This window comes from Xenopus laevis, chromosome 8L, assembly GCF_017654675.1.
Source record: "Xenopus laevis strain J_2021 chromosome 8L, Xenopus_laevis_v10.1, whole genome shotgun sequence".
In the NCBI taxonomy this organism is placed as follows: domain Eukaryota; kingdom Metazoa; phylum Chordata; class Amphibia; order Anura; family Pipidae; genus Xenopus; species Xenopus laevis.
The window spans coordinates 50806414-50830308 of NC_054385.1; the positions used below are offsets into that span (position 1 = coordinate 50806414).

General features: G+C 39.0%; 1 protein-coding gene across 1 annotated transcript in view; it reads right to left on the reverse strand.

Annotated features, from left to right (window-relative positions):
* The window catches only part of LOC108698434 (X-linked interleukin-1 receptor accessory protein-like 2), a 445435-nt gene that overhangs the window by 171640 nt on the left and 249900 nt on the right, over positions 1-23895 (reverse strand). The window contains exon 5 of the mRNA XM_018229918.2: positions 22066-22219. Coding sequence (XP_018085407.2) covers positions 22066-22219 — 154 coding nt within the window. The remainder of the gene's footprint in view (positions 1-22065; positions 22220-23895) is intronic.

Consider the following 23895-nt stretch of genomic DNA (forward strand, 5'->3'; position numbering starts at 1 on the left):
TGGGAGTCACGGTCTCTGCTGTGTTTATGTAACCTGTTTCAGCCTGCTGTGTGGCATTGTGTATGACTTGTACCTCTGTAAGTAAACTCTGGGCTCATTTGTCTTGTACAAATAAATTGTTATTCATTTAGTTCATCACAAGAATCTCCTGGCGCCCATTATTTCTATTTGGTGTAGCAATGTAGCGTGAGAGTTGTAGTTAAACTACTCCACCTGGGAAATCTTCCATGTAGCGAAGGCCCTAGCCTGAAGTGTTTTGAGTCACGTGTAACCCATGCTCTAACAACTAGCTGTACATGAACCCCTTTTTGGTCTGCCTAGTCAGATTAGCGTTACAAAACGTATACCCACATACAAGCAAAACTCATTGGGGCTAATTTATAAACTTCGCTCAGCGCAGAATGATTCGCACAGTGAATATATTTGCCATGTACATGGTTATATTTTAAAGCTGAATAAAGCAAACACAATTGTAATTTTTTTTTCACATTGCAAATGTCCATAAGAGCTTTTCAACTATGGCAAAAATCGCAAATTACGAATATTTATGGACACACTAACTCCACAACTTTGGTGGAGGAGAAAATATTCACAAAACAGATTAGCAAATTGCAAATTTACTGTATATTCCTGTCAACGCTATTTCCGCTCATAACAGCCTCGCACAGTGGCCTCAATCACGCACACCAATCTCATTTGTGAAAATTTGTTTGCAATGCGAATTCGCAAAAACCGGAAAGATAGACGCAGTAGTGCAATATTTTAGTGTTCAGGAAAAAACATGGGAAAAAAACCTATTTGCAAATAAAAATGCGCTGCTCAAATTTTATAAATGACCCCCATAGTGGTTAATGCCAGCAAATAGTGGAATTTTTTCATTATAGTACAGTCATTTTTGGCTTTTACTTTAATTGACTAATTTTACCACTGGAAACTATTAAACAAAAAATGTGTATAATTTAATATAAGCTTTTGTCTTTATTACTGACTTTCCATTATAACACTTTTAACAAAGCTAACGACTTAAAGCTACTTATAAACATACTCTAATTCTGTCTGTACCACGGCCCTTCATGAGAACAAAGGCAACCACCAGAACAATTGCAGGGCCCCAATTCACTTGAGCAGCACATTTATTATGTTGACAAACGAGCTTGGTAAGAAAGTATATACCATAGCTAAATGCTTTCAAGTGGTTTAATCTATACCTCCTGTGAGTCATAAGCAAAGGAAATCGCAATTTGCCTCTGAAGTGTTTCAGCACTAGACATCTGTAATGCAGGCCTGAGAATCAGCACTAGAGAAATCTATGCTCCATGTAAACTGAGAAAGATTTTGTGTGCATTCAGTGTTAAAGCTTCTTGAGTATGAAATAATAGCTTTCAGGGCTTGTCAAATCCTTACTGTAGCAATATCCTTTGGTATGGGGAATGTAAAGTTCTTCATTCGGAAGCATCACAACCTGCAGCAATGCAGCAAAACGGCCTTACTGCTATTTCAACTACAAAGTCAATTACCAATTACAGTGGGTACATACTTCGTAGGGTAGATGTGCTACAGCTGCACAAGTTATAAACCCTTTTTATATGAAGAAAATAGCTATAAATATGACTGCAGCTAAGACAATAATTGGTAGTTAGCATAAAGTCTTTCTTAAAGAATAAATACCATTCTCTACCCAGTGACATTTTATGTCCAGATACACTGGTATGGGATCCATTATCCAGAAAGCTCCAAATTACAGGAAGGCTATCCCATAGACTCCATTTTAATCAAATAATTCAACTTTTTAAGATTTTTAAATGCTTCGAATTTCAAGAAGACCATCTCTCAAAGACTACATTTTAATCAGATAATTCATATTATTTCAATGATTTCCTTTTTCTCTAATAATAATGACAGTCTCTAAGATAAGCTTACCATTCGCCCCCGTTTCACGGGGATAGGCCCCGTTTCAGGACCTCGGTCCCCGTTGGAAATTGCCGCTTGAATTGTTCCCGTCTGCAGCAATATCTTAAAAAAATCCCTGTGAAGCAGCTGATCAGGGCCCCAAATGCATAATTCCACAGGCAGGGGGCGCAGGAGAGAGCAAGCAGGCAGCAGGCTGATGACATCACCAGCACGGCCATAAGGAGACTGTGAAGAAGAAAGTAGCGACTATGCACCTTTGGTGGACTTGGCAGGATCTTGCTCCAGACAGTATCCAGTATGCTGCTGATTCCCCCTCTCCCCCTTCTCCCAGACGATCAGTGGCAGGCAGAGAATGCTGGTAATGTAATGTTTATTTTCTCTGTCCACTGAGTTTCACTCCCCCCACTGTTCCCTTATCATTACAAAGTTTTAGCTTATTCACCTAATTTCTCCCATTGTGCCACCATTAACCCTTTCCTTACCTTTAATTAGCAATATTGCCTTTATGCCATCCTACTATGAACTCTGGGGGTAATGTACATGGAATGGTCTTCATGCCATTCTACTATGAATTATGGGGGTATTGTACATGGAATTATCTTTATGCCATTCTACTATGAATTCTAGGGGTATTGTACATGGAATTGTCTTTATGCCATTCTACTATGAATTCTGGGGGTATTGTACATGCAATTGTCTTTATGCCATTCTACTATGAATTCTGGGGGTATTGTACATGGAATTGTCTTTATGCCATTCTACTATGAATTCTGGGGGTATTGTACATGCAATTGTCTTTATGCCATTCTACTATGAATTCTGGGGGTATTGTACATGGAATTGTCTTTATGCCATTCTACTATGAATTTTGGGGTTTTGTACATGGAATTGCCTGCCATTACGTTCATTAATATATTCATAGAGGGTGTATTTGTAAAATGGGGAGTGGTTAGTGGGGGTGTCTTACAAAGTGGGTGTGGTCTTAAAAAATTGCCGTGGCGCACTGCCCTGTCCCTGGATTTCTTTCCAAAACTCTGGTCACCTTACTCTAAGAACTTCACAAGCTGGTTTATTCTAACACATAAATCTCACAACACAAAGCCTGGTCACTCAAAATTTGAATTTGGAAGACAGAATATTTGTACAGATACCAAAAAAAATGGTGCATCCCTAATTTGTAGAGTGCATTATTGAGCACGGGAATAAGGATGTGTACAAGACTGCACTAAACAAATAGGATACCACCACTCCCACAAAAAATGCTGTCCTCATCATCTCAACTTTGTAAAAAATTATTGATGCAATTTTACATAATTAATTCAGTGGAAATGTAATTAGCATGTTCTTTTTTAACTTCTTCATTTAAGCCACTGTTTGGCAGTGCATTTATATTTAATGAGAACCTGTCAACATCTTATTGAAGACACATAATTTATGATAACATTAAATAATAAATTGCCAATTTTTGTTGTGATCTTTGCTCTGCCTCTTCTAATTAGAACACTTCCTGGACCCACATTAAGGAAATTCTTATCTATGACCTGGAAAATATTGTTTTGCATCAATGTTATGTGCATCATAGATGTGTGTTTTGAACTCTTTATTAGTGTTTTGCAAAAAAGGGTTTTGCAGAGAAAATACTGTGCAAAACCCTGAAGTGATAAAGGGTCAATTCATTCTGGATAGCATAGCACAATGCTAATGGCTTCATTTATAAAAATAAAGATATGTTATAGCAGCAAAATTAGTCATTTAGTCAAGTGCATTGTTTTTACTTTTTGTATTGTCAAAACGGGGGAATGATTTAAAAGTCGGTGACGGAAAACGTATTCACAATGCGAAACGTTATGCCTTTATGCAAAAATTTTTCCTTTTTGCAAATTTAATACAGCTTTTGCGAACTCGGAAACTGTTTAGTAGAAAAAAGTTTGTGAATTTTATAGTTTGCACCAATGTGCAGTAATAAAACTTATTACTGAAAATGTTGCTACAGTGGGGCTCATTTATAAACTTCGCACAGTGAATATATTTGCCCTGTGCATGTTTACATTTATAAAGCTGAATAAGAGTGTGCAAACAGATTTGTGAATTTTTTGTTCACAGCAAATGTCTATAAGAGCTTTTTAAATATGTCAAAAATCTCAAATTGTGAATATTTATGTGCACACAGTTTATGTGCGTTTAAATTACGCCACAACTTTTATGGCGGAGAAAATATTCACAAACAGTTTCACAAATTGTTTTGCCAATAATATAGATTTGTGCATCTTAGTTACCATTAAGTATTTTATCATAGAGAAAATCATTCTAAAAAATGAATTCTAATATAAATTGTTTTTCTTAAAATGGACTCTATGGCATATATTTATCAAAGAGTTAAAAAGATCTCCATAGTCTGCTAGAATGAAATTCCGCCACTCTCCATTCATTTCTATGACATTTTGAAAGGTGTATTTTATCAAAGGATGAACTTTCACTTTCACTCATTGATAAATACTCTTTCAAAAATACCATATAAATGAATGGAGAGTGGCGGAATTTCACTCTAATGGACTGTAGTGATCTCTAACTTCACTCTTTGATAAATATGCCCCTATAAGAGATGGCCTTCCTGTAACTGGGGGTTTCCAGATAAGAAATTCCTATAGCTAGACTATATATACATAAATTACTTTATTTAATAAGAATGCAAATCAGAATCAGTCACTTACAAAAACTGGTCATATCATCCTGTGGGTAGCCATGGGGCTTCCATAAGAAACATTAGGGACCATTAACGACCACAAGTGCAGTATAAAAAGTACAAATATATGAAAAAAATATGAAGTGCACACACTCATGTATGTGCACTTTGACAAATCAGATGCAACTGAACTGAAAAGTCTGAGCTGAGTCTGGTTTACATAAATGTGAGTAGAGATGAGCAAATTTTTTTGCCAGGCTTGGATTTGCAGCGAAATTCCGCATTTCGCCATTTGCAAATTCTTTTTGTGAAACTGTATTGCTTCGCAAATTATTTTAGCAGTTTTGCAAATTTTTTTACTTTTATCACTGCATCAAAATTACATCTGCATAGATTCTTTAGGCATAAGTATCTTAGGTTTATCTGGGGTGGCTGTAGCTGCAGGGTTGCTTTCCCCACGTCAATACATACGATTGTCCGCAATTCGGAACAGGAGGTTGGATGGACACACAAGGAATGTGCTCTATTCATTAAATTACAGTGTCGATTTTTGCATGACCACAACTGTGGTTCTGTTGTAAATTACCTCCATTAAGTTCCTTTGGTGCTGCCACACTTTCTATCTGAAACTAGTGCTAATTATTATTTTGTTTGTTCCAATAAAAAGAATCTTACATTTCATACAACTTCTGCTATATCGAAAGGAACACAAGCTTGGTGCTAATATTATTATGTTCTGTATATTCAGTACTAAGGTTACAAGTTGGCCCTATGGGAATTTTATTCCAACTTGGACCAATTAGGCAACCACAGCTGCAATGAAGATTCTTAAGTTCTACAAGGAAATGAATTGATTTAAAAGATACCGGAAGGCTAGTGTGGTGTCCAAGGGGACATCACTAGTGACATGGCAAACATCTTCCTAGCAGCTGGTCATGGCAAATTGAATTGATTGTCTTACTGCTATTCTCTGCTCCTGCAAGTCTCCATGGAAAGTAGATGGCAGAGGGAGGTTCACAATTTGGTACCTAAATCTCTACTACAGTGATACCTCTGGTGCTAGAAGCCCTTAAAACGTATTTTAAAACATAAAATATTGATATATAAAAGAAAGAAAATAGTAGATTGAGTCTCAGAAGTAGATGACCATCCATAAACGAGGGTCTGCAATGAGAAGTTTGAACAATCACACTCAAAAAGTAAAGCGTTTTTGCCAATTGACCACCATTAATATGCATACTGGAATACTGGCCATTCAGCAATAGGAGAGGGATCAACCTCAGTAAAGATGATGGAATCAGCCATACTTCACAACACACCTCACAATAATGATGAGATATTTAGTACTGCAATTACATTATAAATATCAAGAAAAGTTTGGAAGATTGTTTGCCGCTCTGTTGGGGGGACGCATTACACCTGCAATATCTTTAAATGAAAATGACTGAAAATTGTTAACTACACTGTACTCATTTTCCATCAAAACTATATTAGAAATTTGTAAATGTAGTAGGTTTTGCTCCATTTCCCCAATGGAAACAACACTGATTTCTTTTATATAGTATTTGTTCAATATACTAAAGAGTACTCATCAAATTTACACATTAAGGTGCAGATTTATTAAGGTTCCCGTCGTTTTTCCACAAAAATTCAAAAGTTTTCAAGTTTTGTCAAAACTTAAAAAAAACTTGAATCAATCAAATAATCGAGATTTATTATACATTGACCCTGTAAATAGCTCAAATCCAAAAATACACCACTTAAAACCTGGTGAGGTTCTGTAGAAGTCAATGGCAGAGGTCACTGGAACCATTTGAGGAGGTTAACAGCCTGCTTGAGGTTCAAGTTTTATTTTTGGAGGGTTTTGTCCAAAAACTCGAATGATTCGAGCAATTCGAGTATTTTTACGTCATGTCACTGTCAGTTTGCCCTATGACAACAATCAATACAAATTACCAATTCTTGTCATACCACAGAAAAATATAGTAATAGAAATAACTCTTATTGCTGAACCAACATTTCTTGGCCAAAGATGCTGAACTCCCAAACACTGGAGCTCGCTACTTCCCAGCTAATGTATAATTACAATTCTTTTAAAAGAAAACAGACACAACCTACTGTAGTACCATTAAAACATAATGGGGTCATGTAATAAAAGGCGCTAAGTTGCCCACATACAGTATCCCACAGCAACTTATCAGAAGAAAATGTTTACTGGTCACCCGTTAACAAATGTTTTAGTGGTTTCTATGTTTACTGCACCAGGGCAAACTTAGTGCCTTGTATTACAAGATTAATAAGATAAAGTGCATGCCCATAATATTGTTCCACCACAACATTTAAATACATACACTGTATCTTTTTGTCTTACTAAGGTATTTTCATCTACAGTATTTCATTTTTGTGTATTTACAGTTATGACTAAATACGGACCTATAATGTTCGTCTCTGCTGGTGAGAACAGTTTTTCTCTTTTTTAACATCAGAATGTTGTTCTTACAGAAGGGTGTACATGTTTGTTGATCTGATAAACTAACAATGCCCAAATCTAGACAAGATGGGTCCCTGACACAGCTACCTATTACGAGTACCATTTTATATTGATTAAGAAAATGGATCATGATTTCATCAAAGGTATTATAAAGTTTGAAACAAATCAGAAGAGACCTAATATTATTGTGCTTTGTAACAGTCATGAGGGTTGAATTCACAAATTACAATAAGACTAATAATATGATTAAGTACTTACATTTTCACAAACAAAGATATAATTAGCTTGAGTGAATGAACGAAATTGAAGATAAAACAAAATAAACAACCTTTGGATTTCAGGAAACCACAAGTAAAAAAAAAACAGGTAATGAATATAAAAGACAACCATGTAAGCTCAATACTCCAGTGAAATTTGTTTTGCATTATGCATATCATCTAACATAGGCACGCTTTGTGTATCTCATGATAGAGAAACTTAATCTATAATATCAGTTTTGGCATGGCTTTTGTTTAGTAATTGTCGCTCTGAGCTGTAACTCTGGAATGAATGTATTCAGCAATTGTGCGAAGTGTAGTATAAACAATAAGTGTTTATGAATTCTATGCATTTTCCAGCAACATTGACATCTCTGATTACTTTCTAAAACATAAAGACAGAATAAAGCTGTTCATTTCACACTCTAAGTAAAAGCATTGCTCCTTGGTAACGCCAATAGCAATGTTTGATATGACCTCAAGTAATCTTTAATGTTGCTCTATTTATACCAATATATATATATATATACACACATATATATATATATATATATATATATATATATATATATATATATAGAAAGCTAGCGGGATGGAGTGCACGACCAAAAGTTGATCCATAGCCTGGGTGCTAGCCCTAAAGATATGTAGAAAAGCTGCAGGGATTGACAGCACTCCTAGGCAGAAATTCACAGCAAGTCAACGTAGTAAATAAAGTGGAGAATTTATTTGTGGTCCAACGTTTCGGCTCCACACAGGAGCCTTCGTCAGGGAAGAACAGAGCACAAGTGAAATAAAACTTATATAGGTAACAAAAATGGCGCCAAAACACCTGTATCCAGGTGCCTGTCAGTCATCATTAACTGTACATACAAATAAATACACACACACAATATTTGTATGTACAGTTAATGATGACTGACAGGCACCTGGATACAGGTGTTTTGGCGCCATTTTTGTTACCTATATAAGTTTTATTTCACTTGTGCTCTGTTCTTCCCTGACGAAGGCTCCTGTGTGGAGCCGAAACGTTGGACCACAAATAAATTCTCCACTTTATTTACTACGTTGACTTGCTGTGAATTTCTGCCTAGGAGTGCTGTCAATCCCTGCAGCTTTTCTACATATCTTTAGGGCTAGCACCCAGGCTATGGATCAACTTTTGGTCGTGCACTCCATCCCGCTAGCTTTCTACATATGGAGTACCTTCCTGTGATGATACCCCAAGGAGTTGCACCCAGATTTCTTCAGCGCTTTGATAGCCTCCTGACCGGAGCTTGATACCGCTAAACTTTAACACTATAATACCCTTGAACCTCTGCTTTGGAGTTTTTTTTATCTTCTTTTTTGTCCATCTATTTGGGCCTCACCATTTTCTTCTGACCACCATTTGCCGTCCCTGCAAGATTAATACAACCGGTTTCCTTTTGTCACCACCGGCGCTACAACCATGGCAGAAGATCTCTCACAACTTATATTGGACGTTGACATTAACCTAGACATCGCTTTTACCCCCCAGGACGCAGACAGGATACTCTTCTCAGAAACACCATTGGACATTGCTGTGAGTAAACCCAGTAATGATATCTATCATGAACTTATGCATTTAAAGAAAAAAGAGATCGATTTACAACTACACGGGATCTACTTATCAAATTACCATCGTCAGAGACTTATCCCCAGAGGCTTTAGAGTTGCCAATATCCCTACCATCGGCCGCAACAACCCCGAATTTTGTGGGAGGTGGTGTGGAATCCTCAACAGATGCTCCTTCGATCTGATACTCTTGGTGGTCGAACAAGTGGGGAAGGAGCTTGCAGCCATCAGAACAGATATTGGGCGGCTCGAGGAACAATATCTAGAAACCCTGAAAACAGACAACACCAATGACTGGATAGATAAGCTGACCATGACAATCGACAAATACAAAAGAGACCTTACAGTCTTTAAACAGAACAAACTTACAAAAGTTTCAGATGACTACAAGACAAAAAGAGTCTATGGCTGGCTAATGGGGCTTAGATCAGACAACCCTAGGGGACGCTTTCTGAGACGACGACGACTCCCAAAATCCCTACTCACTGTAGACAGCTCGGATCAATCAACTGACTCTGACACAGGGAACGACAGCAGCACCTCTAAACCTTTTTTAGGGGTCAAGACAAGGTCCAAAAAGGGAAACACGGGAGAAGGAGGAGGCGAAGGCACACAAGACGTGGTGGCCGTAAACCCGAAAGGAAAACCCCCGAGGGGCAGGAGAATGTAGTATTCAATTTGAGCCAGCACATATTGACCCCAGGGGAATTGTCTCTTCTTTCGAAGGGGCTATCCTTTGTCCCAACCAATAATCCTGACACAATGGACCTTCTGGTGGACGTCCACAGGTTCCAGCGCAAGCTCAAACTCAAGGAATACTTTAGAAACACCCCTGACCAGCCCATACCACAGTTTAAAGGCAAGAGCACATTTGAGCCAACTAACACACCAGCCCCCATTAAGACATTTGGCAAAATTCTCTCTATGGATTTGAAGGCTGGACTGGGCAAAGTGAGCAAATATAATAATCTGAATCAGGCTGAACGAACAGCTATAGGAACATTGAAAGCTGACAACAATTTGGTTGTCAGACCTGCTGACAAGGGGGGCTCAATTGTCCTACTAGATTACTCATACTACAGAGAAGAACTTCTTTGCCAACTTGGGGATTCTAATACGTACAGATTATTACAGGGTGACCCCACCACTGTGTTTAAACGTGAAATCGATGAATTTTTGAGGCTGGCTCGTAATGCTGGATGGATTGACCAGGATACACTCGAGTTCCTGATAACAGACTTTCCTCGGACACCTATCATATATACATTACCCAAAATCCACAAGTCTCTGTCCTCCCCACCGGGTAGACCTATAATATCTGCCGTGGGCTCCTTATACCAGCCTATCTCTATGTTTATCGACCACCATCTTCAACCCATAGTTCGCACTATGCCTTCATATACCCAGGACTCTGGCCATGTGATCAAGAAATTGAAAGAACTGGGGGCTATACCCGGTGAATGTCTACTAGCCACAATGGACGTTAAGAGCCTCTATACAATAATACCACATGACCAGGGTATAGTATCTTGCAAGAGGGCTTTACTTACTTCACCACCCGGTACAGCACCCATTGAATTCCTACTACAACTGCTGGAGCTCACTTTGACAAAAAACTTTTTTCGGTTTGAGAACTCTTTCTACCTGCAGATGGCAGTGCCCTCGCACCATCTTATGCAAATCTCTTCATGAGGGACTTCGAGGATGTCAAAATTCCTTGTATCCAAAAGATAGCTGTCCCAAAGGCTTACTTTTCAGTAAAAAATTTCTTTATTTAAATTATCATTAAAAATATTTGGTTACATTCAGTCCCCCCAGGCCCACCTTACGCGTTTCGCACCTTCCGGCGCTTAGTCATAGGTGTATCTGTAGACCACACAACCTCTGCGGGATTTATACCCTATCAGTCCCTCCCACTTTGTTTAAAACCAATCAAAATCTTTGAGGGATTAACCCTATTGTGTTAATTACTCTTCAACCATGTCCATATGGGGTTTAATTTCTTAATATTTTTCTTGCGTGAATATTTATAAATCCAATTGTTAAGTATATATAATAGTCACTATTTATAAATTCAATCCTTAGGTATGTATAATAGTATATTTCACAGAATTAGTATAATAACCAAACATCAGTACCACTCACTTCCTTTGCATTTGTTGTTCCTAGACCGTCAATTGCTCCCTTTTTAATCTAGATAACAGTATTAGCCTTTTCACGTATAGCAAGTAACATCAAATTCATGATTAAGTCCTAAGGGCAAGCGCGTGCTCAGATGGAATATCCAGAATACTTCTCTCCTCTCCAAGAGGCTCAACTGATCTCCTCCTCTTTCCCCCAATCTGACTCTCTCTATCCCCTGAATACTAAAAGATTCTAGGGAGTTTCCATTACATGTATTAAAGTGCTTAGTGACATTGCTCTTTTCAGCCATTCGCGGGTTCTTTATCTGACTCAAATGTTCCCTGGCTCTTTCCTTCAGTTTCCTAGTCGTACAGCCTACATATTGTATTTGGCATTTAAGGCAAGTTATCAAATATATTACATAGGTAGTATTGCAATTAATATAGCCCTTAATGTCAAACTCCCTCCCTGTTACCGTTGATTTAAATTTCTTTGATACTTTCATGTGCCTACACGTTATGCATCTCTGACTCCCACACCTATAGTTCCCAATTGATGTAAGTGGCCCCAGATCTCGTCCCTGGTCTCTCTTTTTGAAATGACTAGGTGATAACATATCTTTCAGAGTGTGGGCTCGCTTGGGAATCACATTAATCCCTGGATTCAACACTCTGAAAAAGTGCTCATCCCCATAGAGAATAGGTAAAAATTTCTTAACAATCCTCGAAATTTCAAAAAATTGCTTACTGTACCTAGTAGTAAGTACTACTTTGTCTAACCAATTAGAGCTTTTATCTTGTTTCGTTTTCGTACTTAACAGATCTTCTCTAACACTTCCTTTTGCCCTCAATAGAGCTTTCTGTATAGTTTTATGTTTGTAGCCTCTCTCCGCAAATCTCTGCTGCATGTCCTGTGCCTGGTTCCCAAAATCCTTACCCGTGGAACAGTTTCTTCGGAGCCTCAGAAACTGTCCCACCGGTATTCCTTCTATTAGTTTCTTTGGGTGACAGGAAGAGGCATGCAAAAGAGTGTTGCCACTACACGGTTTACGATAAATACTCGTGTTTATTACCTGATCCTCTGCTGTTAGCTTTACATCCAAAAATTCTATCTGATTTGGGCTAAATTGACTAGTAAAACCAAGGTTTAAGTCATTCTCATTGATGTCCTTCACAAAATTACTAAACTCCTCCTCAGTCCCTTGCCATATACACAAGAGATCGTCTATATAACGCATATACAGTTTTAGATGTTCCTTCTGTTTCACATTAATATGGGTTTCCTCCCACCACCCCATATATAGATTAGCAAAAGAGGGAGCGAATTTCGCTCCCATCGCTGTCCCTCTCTTTTGTAAATAGAAGCTCGCATCAAAGGTGAAATAATTATGTTTCAAAAGGAACCCGACAGCTTCTAACAGAAACTGTATGAGTTCATCCGAATAATCACTGTATTTATTTAAGTGATACCGGATTGCTTGAATGCCTTTATCATGTGGTATCAAAGAAATTTAAATCAACGGTAACAGGGAGGGAGTTTGACATTAAGGGCTATATTAATTGCAATACTACCTATGTAATATATTTGATAACTTGCCTTAAATGCCAAATACAATATGTAGGCTGTACGACTAGGAAACTGAAGGAAAGAGCCAGGGAACATTTGAGTCAGATAAAGAACCCGCGAATGGCTGAAAAGAGCAATGTCACTAAGCACTTTAATACATGTAATGGAAACTCCCTAGAATCTTTTAGTATTCAGGGGATAGAGAGAGTCAGATTTGGGGAAAGAGGAGGAGATCAGTTGAGCCTCTTGGAGAGGAGAGAAGTATTCTGGATATTCCATCTGAGCACGCGCTTGCCCTTAGGACTTAATCATGAATTTGATGTTACTTGCTATACGTGAAAAGGCTAATACTGTTATCTAGATTAAAAAGGGAGCAATTGACGGTCTAGGAACAACAAATGCAAAGGAAGTGAGTGGTACTGATGTTTGGTTATTATACTAATTCTGTGAAATATACTATTATACATACCTAAGGATTGAATTTATAAATAGTGACTATTATATATACTTAACAATTGGATTTATAAATATTCACGCAAGAAAAATATTAAGAAATTAAACCCCATATGGACATGGTTGAAGAGTAATTAACACAATAGGGTTAATCCCTCAAAGATTTTGATTGGTTTTAAACAAAGTGGGAGGGACTGATAGGGTATAAATCCCGCAGAGGTTGTGTGGTCTACAGATACACCTATAAGCGCCGGAAGGTGCGAAACGCGTAAGGTGGGCCTGGGGGGACTGAATGTAACCAAATATTTTTAATGATAATTTAAATAAAGAAATTTTTTACTGAAAAGTAAGCCTTTGGGACAGCTATCTTTTGGATACAAGGAATTTTGATATATGTGTCGCCTGTGAACTGGGGCGAGTACCTGAGGCTTCACCAGATGTAAATCAGAGGTGGATTCCCAATTTTGATATATGGACTTCGAGGATGCCCATATAACTCCACTCTTGGGACATTCTGTGTTACTATACCTTCGCTACATAGATGATCTGTTTTTCATTTGGACTGACACCGAACCAGCGCTCTTGGCTTTCCACAAACATCTGAACGAGTTGAACACGCCTATTAAACTCACTCTGAACTATGATAAGACCAATATTGACTTTCTGGATCTGAACATTTTTATCCTGGAATCCAGCTTAGAAACCAGGTTATATAGGAAACCCACAGACAGGAATTCAATTCTCCATGCGGCCAGTCACCATCCGCCCTCTACAATTAGAGGAATTCCATACTCACAATTTCTCAGAGTGATACGTAATAACAGCACAGAATCAACGGCAGAAACACAACTTAAAGAAATGTTTACTCGCTTCCAAGAAAGAGGGTACTCGGATGACCTCCTGCGAAGCCAATTGAATAGAGCCCTGCAACACTCACAGACGGATGCATTGACTAAGGTGAACAAAAAGAAAAACACAGTAATGCCTTTAATTTTTACTACCACTTTTTCTTCTATCTCTCGGCAAGTATCATCCAGCATCAAAACGAACTGGCCCATGTTGCACATGGATGAATCACTCTCCTTCCATGCTGCCCCAAAACCTATGTTGGGCTACAGGAAAGGAAAAAGTTTGAAAGATCTGCTGGTACGCACCGACTTCAAAGAACACGACCGAAAAAACTCCAACTGGTTAACTGCTAATCAGAAATTGGGTTGCTACAAATGCCCCAACTGTGTGACCTGCAGATGTCTGCTGAGTGGGCCGGACTTCCCTCACCCTCATACTGGCAAACGCTTCAAAATTAGGTATAGACTAAGTTGCACCTCTACTTACCTGGTTTACATCATTACCTGTCCCTGCGGACTGTATTATGTGGGTAAAACCTGTACCACCCTAAGAGAAAGAATCGCTAACCATCGCTCCGCAATCAGTAAGGCACTCAGGGAGGGCAAGGCACTCCAGCCTGTGGCTAAACACTTTCTCTCCAAGGGGCATACACTTCCGACCTTCAGATGCATGGCTATCGACCACCAACCACCGCTAATAAGGGGAGGCAATAGAGATCAAGCCCTTCTGAGGAGAGAGTCACGTTGGATCCTAAGGCTTGATACGGTTACCCCCCGTGGATTGAATGAAACCTTGCCCCTCGGCTGCTTTCTCTGATTATATATGCTTCTCTCACCTTATCTTCACCTTTGTGTGATGGACTAATCTATTGTTTTTTATTGTCTGTTAATGCCATTCTTGTCGTCCTTCCAGAGGCCCTGAATAGACTTTTGAACAGTACACTTTTTCTTGTTACACCCACTCTGCTGCACTCCCTTTCTATTTTCCCCATGTGTGGTCTTGCTGAACGGAGTGGGACATTAGCAATTTGATTGGGTTATATACCCCAGATCGACACCCTACCCTGCAAGTAGTTTCCCTTTTGTTTTGGCCTTTATTAAGTGAACCGGGCTTATTTGCGGTGTGGTGGAGCGGCTGGTTTCAGAGGCTCACCACCCCGCGGCGCCCCCCACTTCGCTGGCCTCGCAGCTTTTCATCCCTTTTAGGGTTGCTATCGGCTGCCTGCTGCGTTACACACAGCCTTTCACGGGTTGCCTAGCAACGCTTGCAACGCCCCTCATAGAGTGGCTCACGCACAGACGATCGCCTGCATTCGGGTATTTGGGCTATATTGCGGAAGTGGGGAGCTGTTGGTTTCAATGGCTCCCCCACTCCGCGGTGCCCCTCACCTTCAAAGCCCTGTAAGCGCTGCAGTCTTTGGTACCTTAGAAGGTTGCCATCGGCTGCGCGCTGGGCTACGTGCAGAGCCGTCTGGGTTGCTTAGCAACGTACGCGACGCTCCTCACAGAGGAGTTCCATGCGCCTCCGGTCTACTGTTTGCAGGGAGCAGGACGGGTCGATCGCTGGCTTTTGTACCGTGATTTTTATTGTCTCCACAGCTATACTTCAGACCACACTGGGGTAAGGATTCTCTCCTCTTTCTTTAGGGTTGAAACTCGTGCAGCGCATTGTGTGTGTGTATTTATTTGTATGTACAGTTAATGATGACTGACAGGCACCTGGATACAGGTGTTTTGGCGCCATTTTTGTTACCTATATAAGTTTTATTTCACTTGTGCTCTGTTCTTCCCTGACGAAGGCTCCTGTGTGGAGCCGAAACGTTGGACCACAAATAAATTCTCCACTTTATTTACTACGTTGACTTGCTGTGAATTTCTGCCTAGGAGTGCTGTCAATCCCTGCAGCTTTTCTATATATATATATATATATATATATATATATATATATATATATATATATATATATATATATATATATATATATATAACTAGGTCAATATCTGGGTGCTATCTTTACTGGCAAAATTATCCAAATAGCGAAGGAAAGAAGATGCAAACCAGGATTTGTATACAAAAAGTTAAAATTCCATATTTATTGGTTTAGATTAAAAAATCGCCCAATGTTTCGGTCTGCTCCTAAGACCTTTATCAAGATCATATTCTTAGTAAATCCACCATGTTTAGATAGCTAAAAACATGTCACTCACCCATTCGTGCACACCCCTGCGATCATGTGACTGAGAAGGAACCCAGCACCATGCAGATAAAACAAATATGTGTTGTTGCTACTTTGTAAACACATATTAGGGCAGGACTACATGATGCGCTTGGACCCGACACGTCGCAATGCGACTTAACGCATGCAACGTGTCGGATGTTTTACATAAAACGGAAGTGAAGGAGAAATCGCATGTTACAACTACATTGATCCGACTGTCGGATGAAAACATCCAATGCGTCGCATGCGTTTAGTCGCATTGCGACGTGTCGGGTCCAAGCGCATCATGTAGTCCTGCCCTTATGCTCACTTCTGTTACTTAAAAGATGATGGTTGTATCTCAAACATCTGATTCTACAACAGTGGTAAGGTGGTGGTTGGGCCCTGGTTGGGGCAATGGTATGATATTTATTTTTCGGTTTAGTTCCTGTGGTAAAGAATCCCAAAATAAATATTTGTCCCTATATGGTTTAAAGCAGACATCACTATATATACTGTATATAGCCCATTTTTTCCACTAGAGCTGCTCTTGGTAACTAACCATATACAGGTGAATGCAAAAGTTTGGGTGCCACTGGCCAGATTACATATGCAATTAATTTGTTAGTGAAAAGTCCCAGACTCTAATAACCTCATGGGGCCTTAAAAGCCATTGGAGCTGTCATCTGTTGACAATTGGAGAGCTTAATTTCTGACACCCCAAACTTGGGCTGTCATTCAGCAATCATGTATTATATGTTCCTACCACACACTCGCCTTTCCTCTCACTGCGTTGGTGGTGCTGGTTTCTCCGTTGACCCCGGCCAGGTCCCTTAGCAACAGCAAACAAGAAACGGATCCGCACACACGCTATGATCAGCAGTTGGGGGGACACCCCTCTTTATTATATCACCTCGTGATCAACGTTTCGGGGGGATAAACCTCCTGATGAAGGGAGGTTTATCCCCCTGAAACGTTGATCACGAGGTGATATAATAAAGAGGGGTGTCCCCCCAACTGCTGATCATAGCATTCAGCAATCATGTACAGTACTTCTAGGATCTGGGATAATTGGGACCTGGGGTTTTCTTGTTATGGGATATTTCTGTGATGTGGAGAACCACACAAATCTACTTGAACAAACTAAAAAAAAAACAATAGGTTATTTTTCCATACACAAAAAAGTATGCCTCTTAGTTATTTCCAAGTACAAGGTAGCTATGAATGTATTGTATTAGTCATAAATGAAGAACTATTTCAATTGCACACATAGGGAAATGTCATTCCATCTTCTATGCATCTGGATAATGGGTTTTCACTATAATCCCTTACTTGTAATATTTACAGAACACCAACATAAATCCTTGTAACAACTCACAGTTTTAGGCTTAAGACATAAGGCATAAGCTACTCCGGCAAAAATACACTTCCAGTGAAAGGCCTGAAACCACTTGTGCTGCCCACCACTGTGTAGAATCACAACTACTGTATCCAATGCTGTGCGTGCCATTAGTCCTAAGGATTTGGGAAAAATTGTCACATACGTTTTTTGGGACATAAGTGTTAATTATGTTACTATGTGAGAAACCAGACTTTATTGTATTTTATAAGGGGTCAAAGGCAGGTAAACATTTTGAAGGTTTGCAGGAAACATTGCTTAAAAGGAAAAATAATTGTTTTCATATTTTATAGCGGGATTGTCTTTAGAAGTTGTAACTATTACAAATTATTGTTTTAACCTTTTTATTTAGCCAATTGATGGGCCAACCACATTTGTTTTAGGGTGGGTTCATGTCTAGGGCATTAGAGGATCTCTTTTGCCTTTATTTTGTTTCCTTGAACATTTTTAATAAAAAGTGGCCACTTCAAGCATTTTCACCAACATCTCTAATAAAGACATCCATACGACCTATATGTACTCGTTACCGAAAGTTTACTGTGAAATGCTCACGCTGATGAATTAACGCTAGTGAAACATTGACAGTGTTAGATTAATGAGACGCCACTTCGCATTTTAGTGAATTAGAGTAATGTAGCGAATTTGCACTTTACAAAGTTGTGCGAAGTGTGGCGAAGCGTTCACAGGCAAAAATTCGCCCTTTAGTGAATTTGCCCCTATAAGAGAAAAAAATGAAGACCCGATGAAAAATTGGCTATAATTGGCCATTCTATAACATACTAAATATTAACTTAAAGGAGAACTAAACCCCCCCATGATGATAAGTCCCCACTGGCCCCCCTCCCTCCCTCCACCCTGCTAAGTGTTACCCCAGAATTGTGTCCCCTGTAGGATTACTGGCCGTACATGCAGAGTGAGTGCAGCGGAGCTCACAGGCGCCATCTTCTGATGCTTCATGTCTTCCTCCTTCCCTTTGCCAATTTCCGTCGCTTCCGGCACATGCGCAGTTGTCGTGAAATGGAAGAATGCTCCAACTGCGCATGCGCCAATACGGCACTTACTTTAAAAGGATTACCGAAGCACCAAAGATGGCGCCCGTGAGCTCTGCTGCGCTCACTCTTCATGTACGGTCAGTAATCCTACAAGGGACACAATTCTGGGGTAACACTTTAGCAGGGGGTTTAGTTCTGTAAAGATGAAATGAGTGGTAATGCAGATACAGTATGGCCAGAATTATCTAGGACGAATCTGCATTGTTAAGAACAATGAATATTTAGAGCATACTGTACATTTATTTGGTCGGGAATAAGTAGCTTGCTAAGGGATTTATAATGACGCAAATCTGTGGGGATAGGTAAATGAGCCTTTGCACTAGTGTGTAGAATCAAAGTGAAAGTTTCAGCAGTCCAGTTGGATTTAATTAAGGAATGGATACACATTAAGCTTTTTCTGTAAGGAGCATTGGATGAACCCTTGCTGAAAACTTTAACCAGTTTTTGTAGTGTAAAGACAAATTGGCATCCTTTGGTACTATTTTGGCATATATTATAACAGAGAAACCAAACTAAAATATCTTGTCTTGTAGTCAGTAGCCAATCTTGCAATTATACATATATTTTGTTGCAATATAATGTTTAAAACACTGGGAGCTGCTAGTACTTACGTGGAGAACTATTTCGTTGAAATGTAGTGGTTTTAGAGGTTTATGAAATCATGACTGAACTCACTTTCTGTAAAACCACAAATATCATAAATCCGAATTGATTTAAAATGGTCCAATAGGATCCAATAGCAGAGCTCCTGTTGACTTCTATAGGACCTTGACAACTTTTACCTGGCAAATTTTTGTATTAGCGGTTTTCGTGGTTTTTAAACTTAATAAATGTACAATTTTTAGAGCTTTTAAAGAACAGGAACACCACACATTTTTTGAGATTTGTGAAAAAAATATAAATGTACATGTTAGTAAATTGGGCAGTCATTATCTGAAAGGAATTTACCTCAATACCAATGTCTCTTTATGAGATTTTACATCGCCCTTCCCTCAACCATCTCCACATGAATTTGTTTCGACAATACAGTACATGCCTTGATGATTATTTTACCTGCATCAACTGACCTTACAATCAATCAATCAGTTTGTCGACTGTTTTGCAAAGACTGAATTTGAGTAACATTTATATTGACAGCTAGCCAATGGCAACATTATCAACTATAAAAACTGCAGTAGAACATTTTGCAGATTCTGGAATCTGGGAAAAAGGGAGAAATATGGACTGCTCTGATGTGAGTGTTTGTATAAAATACATAGATCTACTGCAGTCAATATGGTATATAGCAATCCGCATCATAAAAAAAATTAAAGATATGAAACAAGAGGGTATCCTATTCCTTAGGTAACACAGGGTTTTAAACCTTTAGGGTGGAACCAAATAGTGGACTACCATACTGTTTAGACTGGTGCCCATGCTTCCCTACAAATGGAAAATAGCAGTTCAAACGAGGCACATAATTACAAGTAACTGGTACCAAACTTATTTTTGGTTCCCCAAGCTTATTCCCCCTATTTTGTTTGGGTCCCCTAGATAAGGTTAAGAAACCCTGAAATAACAGATTAACAGCAATGGTTCAAGTTAAGTTAGGAGTAGTGGTCACAGCTGATTACAAGATAAACAAAATAGGAATGTAATTTACATTGCTATTTATAAATTGCAAAAGGTGGTAGAACTAGAAAGAATTCAATCGCTCATCTACATCTTTTTCATTTTACATATAAATGCTTCCCAAGTAGCATTCAGGTAGAGTAGGTCATAATATCTCACTAATGGATGATCAGAAAAACATCTGCATTGACAGATGCCTTTTTCATGTTCTTCGTTTGGTAAGATACACCCTGGACAAATAATCATCATAAGAATATTACCATTTTTAAATTGCCTACCTCAGTATGCTTTGCTCAGCACTGTGGAAATTAGTTTTGATTAACAAACTGAGGCCTACTTTGTTTGAAGCATGTGACTCAGCTGTGCTAAAACAATTATATATTGAGTGTGCATGGAAAGCTTTACTTTTATATATAATATACTGTATATATAATAGTGCAATTGATTGTACGAAGTTTCATGAAGCACTTACCTAGAGCTCCTAGAGAAACCACTTCCTAAAGGGGTGGGCGGCCTCTCTTAATGGATATTTACACAGTGTCAGCATAGAGCAGTTTAGAAGCTACGTATAAAAGGCTGCAGACTGAATTCATTGGGAGTCTGTGTTAAGCCTTTGTGAGGTGTAGTTCTGGAGCTTCAAGTGTGTGCTTGCAGGGTTACTGCTGACCCCCTGTTGGTGTATACGGCACCTTTGCACATACATTGTTTTCTGAATTTGCTTAAAAAATAAAGAACACATTTTCCATTGCAAATCTGCCTGGCAACTGAACTTACATGCACCCAGTGACAATAGTACTTTGTAATAATTGTGATATCAAATCAAAAGACTTATCCCAAACATTCATGACTGCTGGGTGGAACCACCAACAGGTGGTAATGCTTTGTGGGGCCCATTTACAGATTACGTGTTGCTTGATTATCACATTATTAGTGTTGCTTGATTATCACATTCCTTGTTTCAGTGAATATTTCTGACCATTGTTCTTGTGAAAGGGGTTTTGACTATGAGATTATTCCATTCTAGCATTTGTTTAGTCTTTTCGGGGTCTCACTCATGCCATAACAGATAGCACTGCTCTGATATTAAACCTTTTGTAAATCCACACTGTGACAAATAAATGTAATTGCTGCAATTATTAAAATGTGCAGTTCCTCAAAAATCTTATTTTGATTTTCACATTGGAAATATTCATTTATACATTTAGGGGCAGTTTTATCAAGGGTCGATTTTCCAAGTAAACAGAGTTTTTTCGAACTCCCATTAATTACAAAATGTATTAAAAAAAATCAAAGTTTTTTTTTTTTGCAGGTGAATAGGCTATATTTGATCATTCTAATCAAAATCGAAAAAAAATAGATTTTTCAAAGTCCACCAATTGACTCCATATAGGTTCTAGGAGGTCCTCCCATAGGCTAAAACAGCAACATTTGATATTCAAATTTGGACTATTCCCTAGTCAAAGTACACAAAGCATAAAAATAGCACAAAATTTGAATTTTTTAACTTCATATTTTCACTTCGACCCTTGATAAATCTGCCAATTAATACAATTAATTGTTTACAAAAAAAAGTTTCCTTACTAGATAGAAATGCATCCAAGATCAAGACAATATACTCCTTTTGGAATTACACAAACATATCTATAATCTTCCAATTCTTTTACTAAAAACATGAATACTAGGGATGCACCGAATCCAGGATTCGGCCGAATCCTTCTGCGCGGCCGAACCGAATCCGAATCCTAATTTGCAGCAATTTGGTATTTGGCCGAATCCTTTGCGAAGGATTCGTGGGTTTGGCCGGATCCAAAATAGTGGATTCGGTGCATCCCTAATGAATACACACAAACGTGCTTGTTGCTTGTAACATGTCTTACCTGTTACTTTTAATTGAATTGTCCGTCTGATTAATCTGCCTTCATATTTAAGTTCACAAGTATAGTTTCCCCCATCTTCTTTTTGAACGTCTTGTATCAATAGACTATTTCCCTTCTGAATAATCAAGCTTCGCCACTTCTTTGGCTTACATTCCTGCATAGGAAGCACATTTAAACAGGGCATTCAGTCCATTGAAATGCATGAGTTCCTTTGCTTATCTGTCCTTTTTTGTTTTGTTTGTCCAAATAAAGCTAGATCATGGATTCACAAAACAGTCAGGCATAAAGATCTAATGTCCCAAAGAAACACACTCAAAATAATTAAAAATACAAAGGAAATATTTAATTACATCAGAAATGCTTTTGGAAAGGTAGTTTAAATATCAAAAGTCTTTCAAGCAATAAGAGGATAATAAAAAAACGAATCCAGTAGAATTTCATGAGCATTCAATTAACCATTCTAATAATGATGCGTAGGAATTCTACCAATTCAACTACTCTTTTATTCATTTTGACTCGGTGTGGCATTCTCAGCAAATTCTAGCTAATCGGTGTCCCTTTTAGAATGTTGTTTCTTTATAATTATATTTCTATTTTATAACTGCATCTAATTCCAGCTGATACATATATAAATGTGTAGTCACATCTTAAATGTATTTTTTTCAGACAGGCAACACATTTAGTGCGTAGGATGAATCTTTTTTCTTTTTATGGAAAGACTCATTAGCAGGAACACATTCAAAATATACATATTCCATATATTCCATAATTTTGACATAGGATTTATATATGGATATCATGATGACTTAATAGGCTGAAAAAAACACATTCATAGTTATATGATTTCTGATTTTTAAAGACAGGACAGACAGGAGTGTAGCGAGGACCGCCATCAGAAATCGCAGGGCCCCATACGATAAAACTCCCTGGGCCCCCTGGGCTGCGCCCACCACAAGCCCCACCTACAGGTCCGCCCTCCCCACCCCACAGGTCTGCCCCCCACCACACAGTAAAAAAATAAAAAAATATTGGTGGCTAGGGTTCCCACGTGTTAATAAAAAATAAAAAGATATTGGTGGTCAGGGCCCCCCATGAAAAAACATTTGTGGTCAGGGCCCCCCATTAAAAAATATTGGTGGCTAGGACCCCACATGAGAAAAAAAATTGGTGCCCCCCCACATTATAAGAAAATTGGTGGCCAGGGCCTTTTAAACATCCATGCCTTCCCGAAGTCAGCAGCTCTCAGAAAGACGGGGGGCCTGGCTAATCAAGTAAGTGTGGCATGGCTGGGCCCCCTTACCCTCGGGCCCCCTACAAGTCTCCCCCCTGTCCCCCCCCGATGGCTGCCCTGAGTGTAGCAAGCGGTTGGGTGAGTATATAGAGATGAGATCAGAGATGTAGGGTAGGGCAAAGTTATGAAGTGTTTTAAATGTCAGGGTCATTAATTTGAATTTTATTCTGAAAGGTAGTGGAAGCCAATGCAGGGATTGGCAGAGTGTTGTAGCAGAGGAGGAGCAGTTGCCAAGCTTTATGAGCCTCGCAGCAGTGTTCATTATGGACTGGAGACAGTGGCGTAACTAGACCCCTAAGGGCCCTGGTACGGAAATTTAAAACTGGGCCCCCCTACCCCCCCCACGCATTGGGCTGGAATACAGCATTACTGGGTTGGGAGAGCAAGTAGTAGGGCGAGGATTAGCATCCCTGAGACTATTATCCCACTGTTACTATAGGCACCATCTCTCCCTACTACACCTGCTATCCCACAGTCACACTCCCTTCCCAGAGACTATTATCCCACTGTTACTATAGGCACCATCTCTCCCTACTATA